At 45.8% G+C, this 15,113-nt stretch overlaps 1 protein-coding gene across 4 annotated transcripts; it reads left to right on the top strand.

Annotated features, from left to right (window-relative positions):
* Positions 1–1,687: 1,687 nt before the first annotated feature.
* EXD2 (exonuclease 3'-5' domain containing 2) lies at positions 1,688–14,878 on the top strand. Of its 4 annotated transcripts, none has more exons than XM_049825313.1 (9): positions 1,688–1,791; positions 3,165–3,577; positions 4,494–4,750; positions 5,791–5,917; positions 6,717–7,042; positions 9,358–9,464; positions 9,687–9,822; positions 10,599–10,955; positions 12,110–14,876. In XM_049825313.1, exons 2-9 carry the CDS (start codon positions 3,239–3,241, stop codon positions 12,324–12,326), a joined length of 1,866 nt encoding a protein of 621 aa, XP_049681270.1. In that variant the 5' UTR covers positions 1,688–1,791; positions 3,165–3,238; the 3' UTR covers positions 12,327–14,876. The 4 variants fall into 4 exon arrangements, with proteins under 4 accessions (XP_049681270.1, XP_049681274.1, XP_049681271.1 ...); XM_049825317.1 differs by having other exon boundaries at positions 1,707–1,791; positions 3,436–3,577; XM_049825314.1 differs by lacking the exon at positions 1,688–1,791 and adding an exon at positions 2,197–2,370.
* The last annotated feature ends 235 nt before the right edge of the window (positions 14,879–15,113 follow it).

Consider the following 15,113-nt stretch of genomic DNA (forward strand, 5'->3'; position numbering starts at 1 on the left):
GAGACAAGATATGTGAGTTACTGCAGTGTGTGAGATTGCAATGCTTTGTAACACGCAGTGGATAAAAATGGGATCAAAATTTCTTCACTGTAGAGCAAGATCGAGGGTCTTTGCAGAAAGACTTATTTTACAGGTAACTCAGGTATAAAGCATTTGTACATTCAAAATACAGACACAAGTCAATGGAAAACAAACTTTCCAGATGTGACCCCACTACAAGTGAGACCTGACATGGAACCATGCTGGCTTAGACCAGGTCCTTAGAACAAGCAGCTGTTTAAGCTTTAATGGCCTGGTCATCTTATTTCTGATAGGGAGAGAGCCTTATTTGCTCAGAGAAGTGTTCTTCAGGAAACCAGCTGTGTTCCTTGTTTACTGTCTATTGGTCCCTACTTCATTCCTGAGTTAAAAAAAAAAAAAAAAGGGTGGGGGGGAGGGGTGGGGGGGGAGGTGAGCATTCAACAGAAAAATTCACTGGTTTTGTAGAGATTTTCCGTGATGATAGCCATTAGCTGCTTTTTTGCACCCCTCAGACAATCTGCTGAATGCCAAGTCTCTGCTAGGGGGATCCTCCTACCCTGATGATTACAAGTGGCAAAGTTAAAACAAAATGAAATTTGACACTGACTTTCAAATTGTCAAAGCAATTTAAAGCAGTATTTCTTGTGGTTTCAGCATCTCCTTCAAAAAGATGCAGCTAGCTGGGATTCTAACAGCACCAAAACTGGGAAATATTGAGAATTGCAAAGGACTTGGAAGAAATTGGGTGCCAAGATCCTTTTCAGCTGCAATGGAATTTGGGCTGGGAACTTGTCTGCTTTTTGCTTGGCCTTGAGACTTGATGATAACCCTGAACGTGGCAGCTGGCTGTATACTCATTGTCCATGCGTTGTGGTGTCACGGTTCTAACGTTCAGACTTCTTCCCCGCACACGAGCCTTGCCATAATTATTCCTCTGTTAAACTCTTAATCCTTTTCACTTGGTTTTCCCCTTTTCGTTTTCTTCCAGCTTGCCACTTTGGCGGTGGCTACGACTTGCTTTATTTGCTTTTTGACTTTCCGGTCCGCCTTTGTTCTTCGCCTTCCGTTCCCTGCCTCCCGCTTCGCTTCCCCGGCGCGGAGGGCCCCGGCCGCCCCGCAGGGCTCCCGTCCCGCTCCTGCCCGAGGAGGAGGCGGGCGGCCCCGCCGCCCCTCGCAGGCAGCCCCGCCGTCGGCCCCGCAGGACTTCGTTTCGCCCGTCCGCCTCACGGTGCTCTCTGGCTGCGGGTGGCTTCCCGCACCCAGCGACGGCTTGCTCGTCAGGCCTTCCTCGCTGCAAGCAGCACTCTTCAAAAGTCTCCTGGAAAGAGCTCGCTTTTCAGTGTGTCTGGTACCACGGCATTACTTTTGAGGCGATATTCCCCGGTTGAAGGGACGCTAACGCCTGCTCAGGGGCTCAGCCGCGCTCGCCCCACACGCGGTTCTCGGCCCGGGAGCGGCGACACAACCCCACAGGCGCTCCGCGGGTACGACCGGGGGCCCTAAGCGACCGCCGCGGCAGCGCACGCCTTCCGCGGCGGCGGCGGCGGCGGGCCCGGCAGCCCGCAGGCCGGGCCGGTACCGAGAGCCGCCGCGCCCCCACCTCAGCCGCCCGGCCGGCAGGTGCCGTACAACATGGCGGCGCCCGCCGCCCACTCGCGCTGCCGGGAAAGAGGAAGGAAGCGTCCGGCACTCTAAGGCTCCCGGTGTGCGCGGCGACTAGCCGGCGGCGGGGTTCCCGCTGCCGGAGACGACCGTTCTGCGGAGAGGCAGGTAGCTGGCGGGCGGGCGGGCGAGCTTCCCGCCGGGGCGCCCGTGGGCTGGGAAGGGAGGGGAGAGGTTGCTGCGCGCGTCCCGGGGGCGGGCCGCGCCGGTAGGTGCCCCGGCTGCGCAGGCCGGTGGGCCCGCGGCCTCCCCGGCCGAGCCCTCGTACACCGCCTGCCTGCCCGCTCGCTCCCCGCGGGGGCGGCACCCGGGCCTCTTCCCGGCGGAGCCTAAAACGGGCAGCGCCTTCGCCCTGGGGCTGAGGGGAGCTGCGGCCCGCCCCTACCTGCCCCCGTCCCGCCGGGCCTGCGGGGCGGCCCAGGGCAGCGCGCCCTGCTCTCCCCGGGGGAGGCCTGCGGCGGCCGGTCCCGGTCCCGTCCCCGGCCTCGGCCTCGGCCTGCCCCCGCGCGTCGCCCTCGGCCCCGTGGCGGGCGGCCTGGGCCTCCTCGGCCCGCGCTGGGGCTGAGCAGGGGCGGTTTGTCGGGATCCGCAGAAGCGGGCTGCCGGGGCCACAGGGCCGCGGTCCGCACCTGCCTCCCCCGGTTCCCACAGCGGTAGCAGCTCTTGCACCGGGGAGAGAGGCCGCAGGTGCCGGTGACCCTCCTTGCTTTCCGTCTTCTCGCTCAGTTTAAGACGCGAGAGTAAACGAACCTGTCGTTTCACAAGCGGTGAGGCAGGCGTCGGTGCGCTGAACGCCGTCAGCGGTTGCGCAGGGCCGTAGCGGCACCCACGCCGCAGCTTCTGCTTGTGCCAAAGAGCAGACCTTTGAGAGTAACGCGGTGGGTTGGGGAGATGGGGGTGCAGGGGCCGGACTGATTTCAGTTTGCTGGAGGGGAGCTAAGCTGTTGCATGATAGAGGGAAAGCTATGTTTATAAACGGATGCTGCTTCTTTAGGGCTTTTCAATGCCTGACGAGCCATTTGACCTTAGTATGGATGTGAATTTAATGGACAATGCCTGTTACTTACTAATGCGTGAATGGACGTGCTTATTCTGCAGTAATTTTGTCTTATCCTTGTTTAGGTTGATCTGGTTCCAAACTGAGCTAAAAGGTGTTGATATAAGCCCTGGGTAGTTTATTTTTGGAATATCAGAGTTTCTGGAAGCATCCAGTTGCACTAGTATAAATCAATGGGATTCCCTTTGAGGTCTTTGGTGGTGTGATCAACAGCAGCATTCGGGCTCCTGTTACTGCCCAGTCCACCACTGCAGCAGTCTGTCCCCTGTCCCCCAGTCTATCAAAGTGGGACCCACTCCTTTTTCTGTCAGGATCGTGAGTTGTGACTAGAACCTCGTTATGATACCAGTGGGTGTATTTAATACCTCTTAACACATTTCATTAAGTTGTCTTTAATTTCCACCTTTCTCATTTTTCTTTGCAGGCCATGATAAAATCCTACAATGCTGTTTTGAGTGGGTAAAGCGAAGGGGGGAAAAGGGGGATAAAAAAAAAAAAATGCCCAAGCAAACAGCAGTGACGATTACGTTGGCGACCCTGCTGGGTGTTGCAGTGGGGGGCCTGGTTTTGTGGAAAGCAACCCAGCGTCGGAAAGGAAAAGCATGCTGTAGTAGTCAGCAAGAGGAAGCAGTTACAAACTCAGGAGATGAGAAACTGATTAAGGCAGAGGATAAGGAGGTGCTTTCCTTCTTCAGATCTCCCACCTTTTCCTGGGTAGAGAGGACCCTTGGTGCAGACATAGTGATAGTTTCAGAGCAGGAGGAGTGGGATCCTGTTGAACCTTTGCTGAAGAAGGAGCTGGAGAAGTGGCCAGTACTTGGAATTGATTGTGAGTGGGTGAGTGATCAAGAAGCACCTCCTTTAGACTGCAAATTGCAATGGGAAATCATTGAGGGTGGAGTGATTCCTTTTCTTAAATGGATACAACAGGACTGACTATTGAAACTGCCTGTGTGATTTTCTGTCATGACAGCAGTAAAGTAGCTGCTAATTTTCACTTCTCACGTTTAAGTGTGCTGACTGTAAGTTTTTAATTCACTAGTTGTGTTAGTTTATTGAACTCCTGTGATAAGTTGACTATACTAAACGTAGTGATAATTGTATGGCTAAATATAGCATTATGTGTTTTGTATAATATCTCTCTAAAGGTGATTTACTAGAAGTAGCTTGGGTTTATGCTATTTTAAATCCAGGTACATCTTAAGAAACAATTGCTTAAGAATAATAAATCCAAAAAGGATGATAATACCAATAAGTGGATATAACTCACTGGGACTACCAGAAAGCAAAGTTCCTCTTCCGCTTGTATATTTGCCTGTGTGAATTCTCAAAACAAGCTTTGAGTCATTTATAAAGCCTGGCTTTGCCATTATTTTGGCTGGAAATTTATTCACCCCACAGTCATTAGTATAAGCCACAGTTAATGTGTTTGCCGTAAACAGTTATGTAGTGGGTGGCTTTCTGCTGATGTGGATTGAGAAATGTGTCTGATTTCTTCCATCAGCTCAGCTATGAGGAGGAAGGGTGAAAGGGGAAAAGTTTCTCTTGTAGGAGTGTGGCAAGAAGTAGCTTGGGGACAGTAATACTGTGAAACAGATCACATAATTTGCAGTAAAATTTGAGATGTGACAATACTTGACTGTATAAACTGATAGGCATTTCCTGTCTTCAGTGGCCTCTTTTGCAACTTGTTCTAGCTCCAGTACTGCTAATAACACTGTAACCCAGACTCTGATTTTTGTCTGTATTTCAGGTATCTGTGGAGGGAAAAGCGAATCCTGTATCCCTCCTACAGATGGCTTCTTCCAGTGGCCTCTGCATTCTTGTTCGGTTGCCCAGGCTAGTTTCCAGTGGACAGACTATCCCAAAGACCCTGTTGGACATCATGGCAGATAGTGCTGTGTTGAAAGTTGGGGTAGGATGCTGGGAAGATGCTTGCAAGTTACTTCATGATTATGGTCTTCCAGTCAAAGGGAGCGTGGATCTCCGGTATTTAGCCATGAGACAGCGGTGAGTGTCTGAAGACAGAGGCAGCTCTGTTTGAGGCATCATTTAAGTTGGAAATATTTTCAAAGTAGTTTGCATATGCTGAATGATACCAGGCAGGTAAGTTTGGAGTTCTCAGTGTGGTTTTAGAGGATGGGCATTGACAGCTGCAGCCCAAGAACATGTCATGCTTCTATTTTATGGTCTTAATGGAAGTGAAATCTTCATGAAGATTTCATGTGCTAATTGTGTCTGTTAGTCTTCCCATGTAATACCCTTAGGGACTTTTCTGAGTATCATGCTTCAGCTTTTAAGAAGTTGAGGCATAGTGATGTAACGTAATGAGAGTGATCACCTTGTCAACAGATGTTAGAATACACTGCCTAGAAGTATAGAGTAAAATGTGCCAGGGCATGTAAGTGGAACTGTTGAATTACAGGATTTCTTGAAAAATGACTAAATAAACCTGCTCTAATTTTTTCTCTTAATAACAATGCTTCCATTGAAAGGTTACAATTATGATGCCATTTTCTCATCCTTTATTCTTCCTAAAATAAAATGTTTTACTTGGGAATATTCTTCACATAAAGTATATAGATGTCTGGGTGTGTTGTTAGTGATCTGGGGCATGGGACTGCTGACATGATGGTGCCTTTTTAGCACTTAGGAATGACTTGTCACTAGTAGCCAGGATTCCTCTGAGTCATTCCTGGCTCTCATGCTCCTCATGAATCCCTGGGGCAGGCGGTCCATCACTCTATCATAGGTCTGTTTAGTTCAGAAGTAGGTAGTGCAGAGCCAAACACTTCAGCCTTAAATGTTACCAACTCCCAGCCTTGCCTGTTTTGCCTATTGCAGGCACTAGATAATTACTAAATCTGGAAACGACATTCTAGCGGAGGGTCTGTAAAGCTGACAGGCAACTGTATGCTGTTTGAGTGGGAGTCATGCATCATGTGCACTACGTTTTGGCAGGTTCAGGGTGGTGTGAGGCCATCTGAATTTGCATGGGTATATAGTTTAATTTTTAATATGTTTGTTTCACTTTCTTTGTTAAACTGAAGGAAGGATCTACTTCACAACTGCCTTAGCCTGAAATCTTTAGCTGAAAACATCCTGAACTGCCCACTTGACAAGTCTCCTCACGTGCGTTGCAGCAACTGGGAGGCAGAAGAACTGACACAAGATCAGGTGGGTCTTCAACTTAGTGTTTTGGGAGGAAAAGCAACCTTATTAGTAGAGAAGAGGCGTTACAACAGGGAGATCTGAGCCTTTGAGTTCTCCCTCAAAACCTTATGTGTGACTGTGGTCTGAAGTTAATTTCAGACTCTGTGCCTGCATTTCCCTCCTTTTCAGTGCAGATAATTTTGTGCTGTTCTCCCTGCATTCTTGATCCTTGTTTTCCTTTAGTCCTGAAAGATCTATAAGGGAAGATCCCTTGAAGAAGTGTTTGTGCACCCAAAACCTCACCTTTTTATTACTTTCTTTCCTCCAATCTGTAGCAGTGAGTGCAATATTAGAGAGACACCCTGGAAACCTTGTTGACCATCTTTAGACCATTATGGTTTCTCTGATTGCTCACTTCCTTTACAGTCATGCTGCAGATGTCTACAAAATCAGTGACCAGTAGAGGGAGTGACAGGGTAAATAACCACACTGAATATTTGTAGACAGTATGTCAAAAGGGAGCTTTTTATTAGTTAGAGAGGGCTCGGTGGGGCAGGAGGGTGTTTAACACCTGGCTGACCTGAATTTTTTTTCAGTCCTTTGCAGTTCCTGGGGGCCCCCGTGAGTATTTCAAGTCTGACTGACCCTAAAAGTGTGGGTTGTGGTGATGTTATGAAAGTGTCACTCAACTGCCAGAAATTTGTGTGACCTTCAGAAGGAAATATATCCAGCTTCTTGCTTTACTGTACCAACTGTTAAAGACTGATAATGTTTGGGAGTGTTTGCTGTTTGTCAGTATCTCGATGTCTACGTTTTTCTGCAGGTTCTATATGCTGCTAGGGATGCCCAGGTCTCAGTGGCTCTGTTCTTCCATTTGCTGGGATTTACCAGCCTCCCTACTACATCTGAAGGTGAAAACTCTGCCGCTGCTTGGGAAAACGTGCTGGGTAAATGCCGGGGCTTGGTGGATATCCCATTTAGAGGAAGAAGGAGTGGCAGCACAGGAGAGGAGAAGAGTGGAGAGGGACGCTCCCCTCAGAAAACAAAGAATCGTAAATCTTCGGTGAATAGCCAGCCCTCTGGCAGTCAGCAAGTGAGAGATCCACGGAGGCAGAAGCGAAAGCCTCTGGGTGTGGGATATTCTGCACGGTAAGTCTATGAGCACGTTTTACTCTTTGCACCACAGATGGAAAACTTTGAATGATGCCTCATGCTCTATTCATTAAACAAAGTGGATAATATGAGCTAGGAAAGGAAACACAGGACCTAACAGTCATGGAAGCCAGATCCTGTTTCTGTTTTCCTCATTTCCCTCTAGGTGGTATTGAAAGCGGGGGCAGTACTTGGATCTTTACTAGGTCATGAGCAGGTTGAGGGGTTGTCTTCAGCTTTTGACCTTCCTTCTCCTGTGGAGGCATTAGCTGGAGAGCAGAGTCCCAGCAGGAGGCGGTTGGCTGTTTGGGTGGCATTTACTGCCCAAACAACTATGCCCTGTCTCCTCCAAGGAAAAAGTGGCAACTGCATAGAGCTTGTCCTTTCAGTGGGATCTGCCTCATGGACTGCTGTTTGTACTGTGCTGCCCCAGGTCACTGTGGCCACAGATGTCAGGGTACTGAGCAGAGCTGAAAGCTGAGGTTAGGAGGGGTGAGACACGTTATGTGAGGTGCCAAAGGGCACAGGAAGGAACAGTCTGTGGGAGCATCAAAGCACTGTGCTTCTGTGTTGGCCAGGGAGAGAGAGGAGGAAACAGTACTACTTTGGCCTTGCAGAGGCAGCTGTTGCTGGATCCAGGATCCCTGTCCTGCAGGCGATTTTGTGGAGCAAATCCTAAATTCTTACAGCCTTTTACTAATGAGAATTCAGTTGTTTTTAAATTAAAATGAGCTGGAGAAGTCTCTTTAAGGTCAATGCAGCAGAAGATGTGGAGAGCCAATATGCTTGTTTTTGTTTGGATACAATCTAAAAATTTATCACTGGATGTAGGAACTAAAATTGTCTGATTACCATTCAGAAAGAAAACTAGTCATTTTAGTATTTATTTTCTCCTTTTCAAGTTTATTGGATTGGCAGTGGAGACATTTTAATGTAGTCGATAATATTGATTTCATTAGCAGTCATTAATGGTATTGTGTTGTACACAGCAAGTCCCTCCAGATTTTTTTTTTTTCAGTTGGAGCCTGTGTCATACAAAACAGAAGGACTGCACGTCATGGGAGAATTAAAATTTAAGCAAAATTGCATTCCAAGCTAAATTGAGATCTCCCCACATTTGTTTATTTTTTTTATTGTTTTTAATGGTGCTTGACTTCATGAGAGATCTGTAGGCTAACTCTTCTTTACAGTATCTCCAGCAGCATGGCTCTGGTCTGTAATAAGACTGGATGTGATTTCAAAAGTCCTTTTCCACTCTTCCTTTCTATAAGCCTGTTTAGTTTTAATGTTTATTCATTTAGAGTTGGGAATTATTCAAAGCAGCTGAACTGCTGATACTCAGTGGAAGGAGACCTCCTGTATCATTATTGTTTTGTTGGATTTTTTTCACCCCATGGACCTCAGAAGAAATCCTTGTGTCAGATTACATAGCCTGTGAATCAACCTTTTTAGCTGGTAGAGCTCTGCTGAGTATTTATTTATACGATCTTGCTGGGAAGAAGAAAGGAAACTTTTCCACAGCGTATTGTGACATGTCTATATCTCTGGCCAGTTCCTCCCAGGTGCTCCTTGAGCTGAGCCTGCTCTGCTCTTGAGTTTTGTTTGAAGGAGGTTGGCAGAGTAATGAAATGTTTCCTGCAAAACAGAGCCCTTCCACACACTGCCACAAACCACCAGAGACTACTCAAGCAGGACTTCTTGCTACTGACTAAGGTCAGGTGCCTGTGTTTCAGAGGGCCTCAGCTCAGCTTTGTTGTTCCCATGGACTCACGTGTTTGGGTTCCCAGTGCTGCAGGAGCCTTTTTACAGCATTTCCCTTGGGTGAATGAAGTACTTGCTGTTTACACTAAGTTTTAGAAAAGTCATGTTAATAAAACATTAAAGTATGGGCTTAGGCAACTGATCCTTGGAACTGCCTTACCTGTAAGTTGACACTCTCTTTTAGCTTACTCTTAGCTCATTGTCCTTCTTGGCTTCAATTCTCTTTTGCTTTCTAATGTAATTTTTTTTTGGAAAATGCTGTCATCATTGGTGGCATCTCTTGAAAACTGGGATTCAGAGTTACAATTATGTTGGCAGCAGGGAGCAAAGATATCTTACAGTCAGTTGGTGAGCCCCAGGTAAGTTTTCAGATGTTCTGCTTCCCTTAGCAGCAGCCTTTGTAGTGCTCAGCAGCCTTAAGTGTGTGTTTAGGGGCACTCCTGTGTTTTGGAGGAGGCTGCATGAGTTGCAGTGTGGAACACATGGCTATAGAGAACTCTGTCTTTTTGACATGCTATTATAGTCGCTGTGATGCTGCCCTTATTTCATAGAAAATCTCCACTGTATGACAACTGCTTCCTGCATGCTCCAGATGGACAGCCCCTGTGCACTTGTGATCGCAAGAAGGCTCAGTGGTATCTGGACAAGGGGATCGGAGGTAAGCATACCAATTTTCCTGTTGGTATTTGAAATACAGCTTGCTTGTTTGTTTTGTTTTGCCTTGTTTCTTATGTAACTGGGCATTAATTTTTTTGTATCCTTTCTTATTGGAAATACTGTTTGGGATTCACTAGGATGAATCCTATGTTTTAGGATCATTATTTTAGCTTTCAAATACGAATTTGTCTTGAATATTCTCTATTTGCTTTTACACTTTCAGAGCTAGTTAGCACAGACCCATTTGTTGTGAAGCTGCGGTTTGAGCCTTCAGGACGTCCTGAGTCTCAAGTTGATTATTACCTGACAGTCAAAGAGAACCTGTGTGTTGTATGTGGCAAGCGAGAGTCCTATATCCGGTGAGTCGTTTAGTGGTATAGGAGAAAAATCCATCTTTTAAAACAGGACTGAGGTCTGTTTTGTTATGATGTTGACTGAGTTACGTTTTGGCAACCGGAAGCATGGTTAGCGGCCTGAAACGTCATGCTTGTTCACAGCCTGGATGGGCTACCACTATTTCAATGCTCTGTAGTCATATGTTTCTGGGTAAGTAAGTTTGACACTGAACAGGCCAGCATTTCCTCTTACAGAGGCAGGAGGTGTCGGCCCTTGGAGAGAACAGAGTATGGAATGTGTATGTGCTGCAGTTTGAATGACAGGGGGCAGCAGTATGCCAACACACACTGTTCTGATGGCATCTCCTTCTGAAAATAGTTGTACTATTCCTTCCACTACTTAATCCTTGTATTTTTGAAAGGTTTAGGTGAGCATAAAGCCCATGAGGTCACAAAGGGTGAGATTTTTGTCTTCGCAGCTGCCACTGTTTGAGAGGTATGCTTCTCATAGTGCATTGCTTTATTTTTTTTGTTACAGTATGAATCACTTTTATGTTTTTTTAAATGGAAGCGATGAATTAGAAGGGGAAAAAAAAAGAGGAACGCAGCAAACCTGTAGAGAGAAGTACAAATAAAAAGAAGTTGCAGAACCTATTGCTGCATTGAGGGTCCTGACCCTGGTGATCTTTGTTTTCCTGGACTTTTAGTATTAGTTGACCCTTTGTGGGCCAGGAAGAGGAGGAACTGGGGAGTAGCAGGTCCAGGCAAATGTAATGAGCTGGCTGGTTTGTCTTCCCTAGGAAGAACGTTGTTCCTCACGAATACCGAAGACACTTCCCTATCCAGATGAAGGACCACAATTCCCATGATGTGCTCCTACTCTGCACGTCCTGCCATGCCATCTCCAATTACTATGACAACCATCTCAAGCAGCAGCTGGCTGAGGAGTTTGGTGCTCCCATCGGCTCTGAGGAAGGCGTGCGTCTGCTGGAGGATCCTCTACGCAGGCAAGTGCGCTCAGGGGCCCGAGCCCTGCTGAATGCAGACAGCCTGCCTGACCCCCGAAGGGCAGAACTTCTGCAAAGCATCAAGGACTTCTTTAACGCAGAGCTAGTCACCCCAGAGATGCTCCAGGAAGCAGCTGGTCTGGAAACCAGGTATAACAAGCCCAACAGTAGACGTAGCATTTTAGTCATTTATGTTGGCATATAAGTTCAACAAAAAGTTGTTTACGCACAGAGCCATGGGTCAATAGTACTGTAGCAAAATAAAAGAAAATTCAGCAGGAGGATGCTGCTGAGCTGAGGATCACACATACTGATTTCCCTCCCCTCCCAAAGCCTTTTAGTGAAAATAAGACAAAACCTCTTGCTGGTGTCCTGGGGATATTGAGGTATCTTCCCTGAAATAATGGTGTCAAGTTAAGGAGTGTCTGAATTTGAGACTACTAGGAGTTGATCTGCGCAGGAAAAATGAGTCTCTAAAAGCATAACTTTATCACTTGTATAAGCCTGCAGAGTCTGGATTCATAGTACTTTGATACATTTAACTAGAAAGCAAGGATAGGAAGAAGTTAATTGTGCTGTAGTCTAAGGCTCTAAGCAGACAAGCACACTCTGCATTTCTTAGTGTGTTTTTGTTTTTGTTTACCCCTTTCTCCCCTCAACCCAGCAGTGGTCTGTGAACTGCAGCTCTTGTTTCTTCCCCTCTTTCCCTTTCTTTTCTAGCAATCTCCTTCGGTTCTTGCTCTCCTCTGCTATTTTATATTTCTTTTAAAGGACAAATCAGGGAGGGAGACTGAAAGACAATCATATCAGAAATCCTCCTCCTCTTCTTTCTCAAAGCCTCCCCAAATATCTTTTCTTAACTAGTATCTGATCTCTGTCTGCAGGAAGTCAGTATTTTCTCCTTGTTATGCTCACTGTTGTTTGTAATGTGCCAATGTTAGAACCTATCCAGACAGGGAATTCAGTGGCAGGATCAGGGCTCTGGAGTGTCATATAGTTCTTGCCTTGAGAAATTTGCAATCTGTCTCCTGAGGAGCTTGTAATGGACCTTGAGAGCTTTGTTTAGCATTGCTATAAAAGAACACTTTCTCAGTTCAAGGAAACCAGCTTCCCAGTGTGACTGTTCCAGAAAGCAGTCTGGCGTTGAAGCAAAGCTTAAAACTCTTCCCTCTTGGTTAGCTTACTGTGTCTGTAATTAAACTCTGCAGCTGAAAGCATCTTCAGTGTCTTGCTGTTCATTGGAGACAGGTCTAGAGTCTGACAGTGGGTTTGTGTGAAAATAAACTCTGCTTGTGTCCTGGCAGGATCTGCAATGAGAGCTACATGCCACATGGACTGAAGGTGGTGCAGTGTTTTGCTAAAGGAGGCCTGCGCTCCCTTATGCAGTTGGAGAGACGCTGGCGGCAGCATTTCTTGGACAGCATGCAGCCCAAGCACCTCCCAGAGCAGTGGTCAGTGGACCATAACCACATGAAGCTGATCCGAAAGTATGGGGAAGATCTTCAAATCGAGCTATCATGAAACTAACCTCCTGGACTCTAGATAGCATCTAATGGATATATGTAACTGAAGGTGGAAGGACTGTTTTTATTTCTATGTCTCCACTAACACCTGGGCCTGGGTTTGCAAACAGGCAGCAGTAGGTCTGCCAGATTTGGCGTTTTTATAGAGTTAAATCTGTTGACTTGAATTTTCAGGGGGTTTGGAATTTTTAATCCTAGTATTGTCACTGCCTGGTTCAGTGCAAGAGTGATATGCTAAGGGAACTTGTCTTCTCAAAGTGATTATGGAGAGTTATTTTCTAACCCCCAGGATGTCTGATGCCTCCAGACCATCTCTCTTGACACAGAGCACAATATAGGAACATTTCCAGGTTTTCTGACAAATACATCTGCGCCCTTGGCTGCACTTTGAGAGTCTCCTGATAAAAGTCTCTCTTTGCTTTCAGTGCAGCTGTATTCATATGAGTTCTTCTCAGAGAAGACTCCCTGCCAGACAGAGATTCCTTGTTTGGAAGTGGCAAAGAAACCTTACCTTTCTTTTTTTGCAGATTCTGAGCTGTATCAGCATTGCAGATAGACCTCAGTGAGTTTCCTGATGGCAGTTGCCTGATGGCAAGCAACACTCTGACTCTGGCAGTGTGGAAGGACCCGTGTCAAGTCTTTTCTTAAACAGCTTGCAGCAATGCACAGTCTATAAAAAAAATGTTCTTTCCTAATTCCACTTGTTTATCATGAATAGCTCTTGCGGGTACCTTTTCATGTCAGACTGAAAGAAGGTTGGGTGTCTTAAAAGGGATGAGAGGAAACAAATGTCGTTTAAAGACCAGCATCTTTTAAGAGGTCAGACCACATGTGGCATAAAACTGGAAAATCTGGTGTTCTGTTCCTGGATTTGACATGTGTGGTGGTGAGCAGGTCATACTCTCTCCATGCCTGTTTCCCTGTCTCTAAAATGGGACTAATAATACTTAACTATCTCACAAGGGTGTTGTGAGGCTTAATTAATTCATGTTTTTGTAAAATGCTTTGAAAATATAAGCTAGTGTGTGTTAATTGTTGTTTTTTCTAAAATGTGTTGCTGTCTTACTTTCTTAAATATCCATGGTTTTTGCCTGTTGCTAGACCTTAGTGAAATATAACTTTTAAAAAATACATAGCCCTTTCTGTGAAATCACTTTTGATGATTTTGATTGCATGATATGAGTGTGCTTCTCCTGAATGATGAAGCTGTGCTCAACTTTTATAGGTCTCTGTAATGAAGTTTCAGTAAAACCCTTACCGTACTTCACACTACTGCGTATAGCACAGTTGACCCATATTTTATGATAACATCTGGGCAGAATCCTGGGCCTGCTGTGATCATGGCTGAAACTGTCCCTTATCAGATAATTCAAGAAATTTCAGAGGCCAGGGGTGAAAAACCTGTTTGTAGCAGAGACTGTTTGAGATAAGTAGGAGCTGTGGAGAAATGGTAGGTTAATGCCATAACAGAGGAGCTGCAGTAACAGCCTAAGCACAAGGAATCAAAGATTCATGATATATACTACTTATCACAGAACTGCAAATGAGCCCATTATCTCATTATAAGGGCAATTCTATTCCTTTCCTGTGCCACTGATGGGTCTTAACAAAAACTGATCTAGCCAAATGGGTTCTGTCTCTGTGCTCATTCACACAGCTGCTTATAATCTCAGCAAGAATCAGCAAGAACCTCCTGCAGCTTGGATGTAACTATTTCTCTTCAAAGCATTTTGAGCATGTGTTCAGATAGTACTATCTCCTGTCTTCAGTGCCATCTGATCAGGGTGGCGAGAGATCTTTGCATGGCTCAGAAACTCCGTTTCAACAATCAGGAGTAAAAGGTGTCCATCTCAATTCTTCATTCTGCTTTGTTTTTTCTCCTTGTTCTGATGTAGGAACTCCTGATAAAGCTGTCCTTGTTTGATGGAACCAATGGGATGACCACAGGGCTGCTGTCTTTTCTGTTTGTTGAGATAAGAAAATGATGTTGAGACAAGAATTGGACTACATGTCCTCTAAATTTAAGGAATCAGTGGTATCATTGAAGAGTTTTGTGGGGTTTTTTTCCAGATCACTTGTTCAGAAATAGGAATTTGCAAGGAAAACTTCCTTTATAAATATTTTCTTAACTAAGATTCTTTGTTGTTTGTAAGATATCCTTAAGTTGCATCATTTTAAGTCAACCTGAAAGAGGAGGGGAAGTGATATATTTATTGTGCAGAAATAGATTATTTTTATATGATTATGATTTTAAATTCTGCCAGTCTATAGGTAAAACTCTCTTGTATGTCTTCATCGCTAATTGTCACACTCAGTAAAAATTTGCTGTTTACCAGACTTACCACTGTTGAAGCTCTTTTTTTTCCTTTTTCGCATGCCTGCTTTTTCTCTTCTTTCCCTGTGTCTCACCCTGTCCTTACAAGTCCATTGTTCCTTACAGTAACACCTGGACCTCACCCTCTGAGTTTCCCTTTCCCGTGACTTCCCTATCTGTCTGAGATGAGCTGTGGAAGAGCTGGCAGCAATACTGTACTTCGAAGTAGTGTGATAGCAAATTTGCTCGGGTATACTTGACTTGTTGTTCTGAGGCTCTCGGTGGATTCAGGTGCTGTCCTTGGCCTGGTCGTGTTGGTCAGTCATGATGGCTACAGATCTACATTTTTTTTTAAACAAAAGCTTAGATTTTGCTCAACCTGAGCATTCATCTAGGTTGCCCCAAGTATCTTACCTATACTAGGACCCTCCTGCACTAAACCACGCACATCCATTTTGTCTGTGGAGAGAG

The sequence above is a fragment of the Accipiter gentilis genome, chromosome 22 (assembly GCF_929443795.1).
Source record: "Accipiter gentilis chromosome 22, bAccGen1.1, whole genome shotgun sequence".
Taxonomy (NCBI): domain Eukaryota; kingdom Metazoa; phylum Chordata; class Aves; order Accipitriformes; family Accipitridae; genus Astur; species Astur gentilis.

Bases quoted from the DNA above. Each gene is read 5' to 3' on its own strand.
- EXD2 (XM_049825313.1), top strand. From the start codon at position 3,239: ATGCCCAAGCAAACAGCAGTGACGATTACGTTGGCGACCCTGCTGGGT. The intron at 5,918-6,716 runs GTGGGTCTTCAA...GTTTTTCTGCAG, and splicing joins AAGAACTGACACAAGATCAG to GTTCTATATGCTGCTAGGGA. The intron at 9,823-10,598 runs GTGAGTCGTTTA...TGTCTTCCCTAG, and splicing joins AAGCGAGAGTCCTATATCCG to GAAGAACGTTGTTCCTCACG.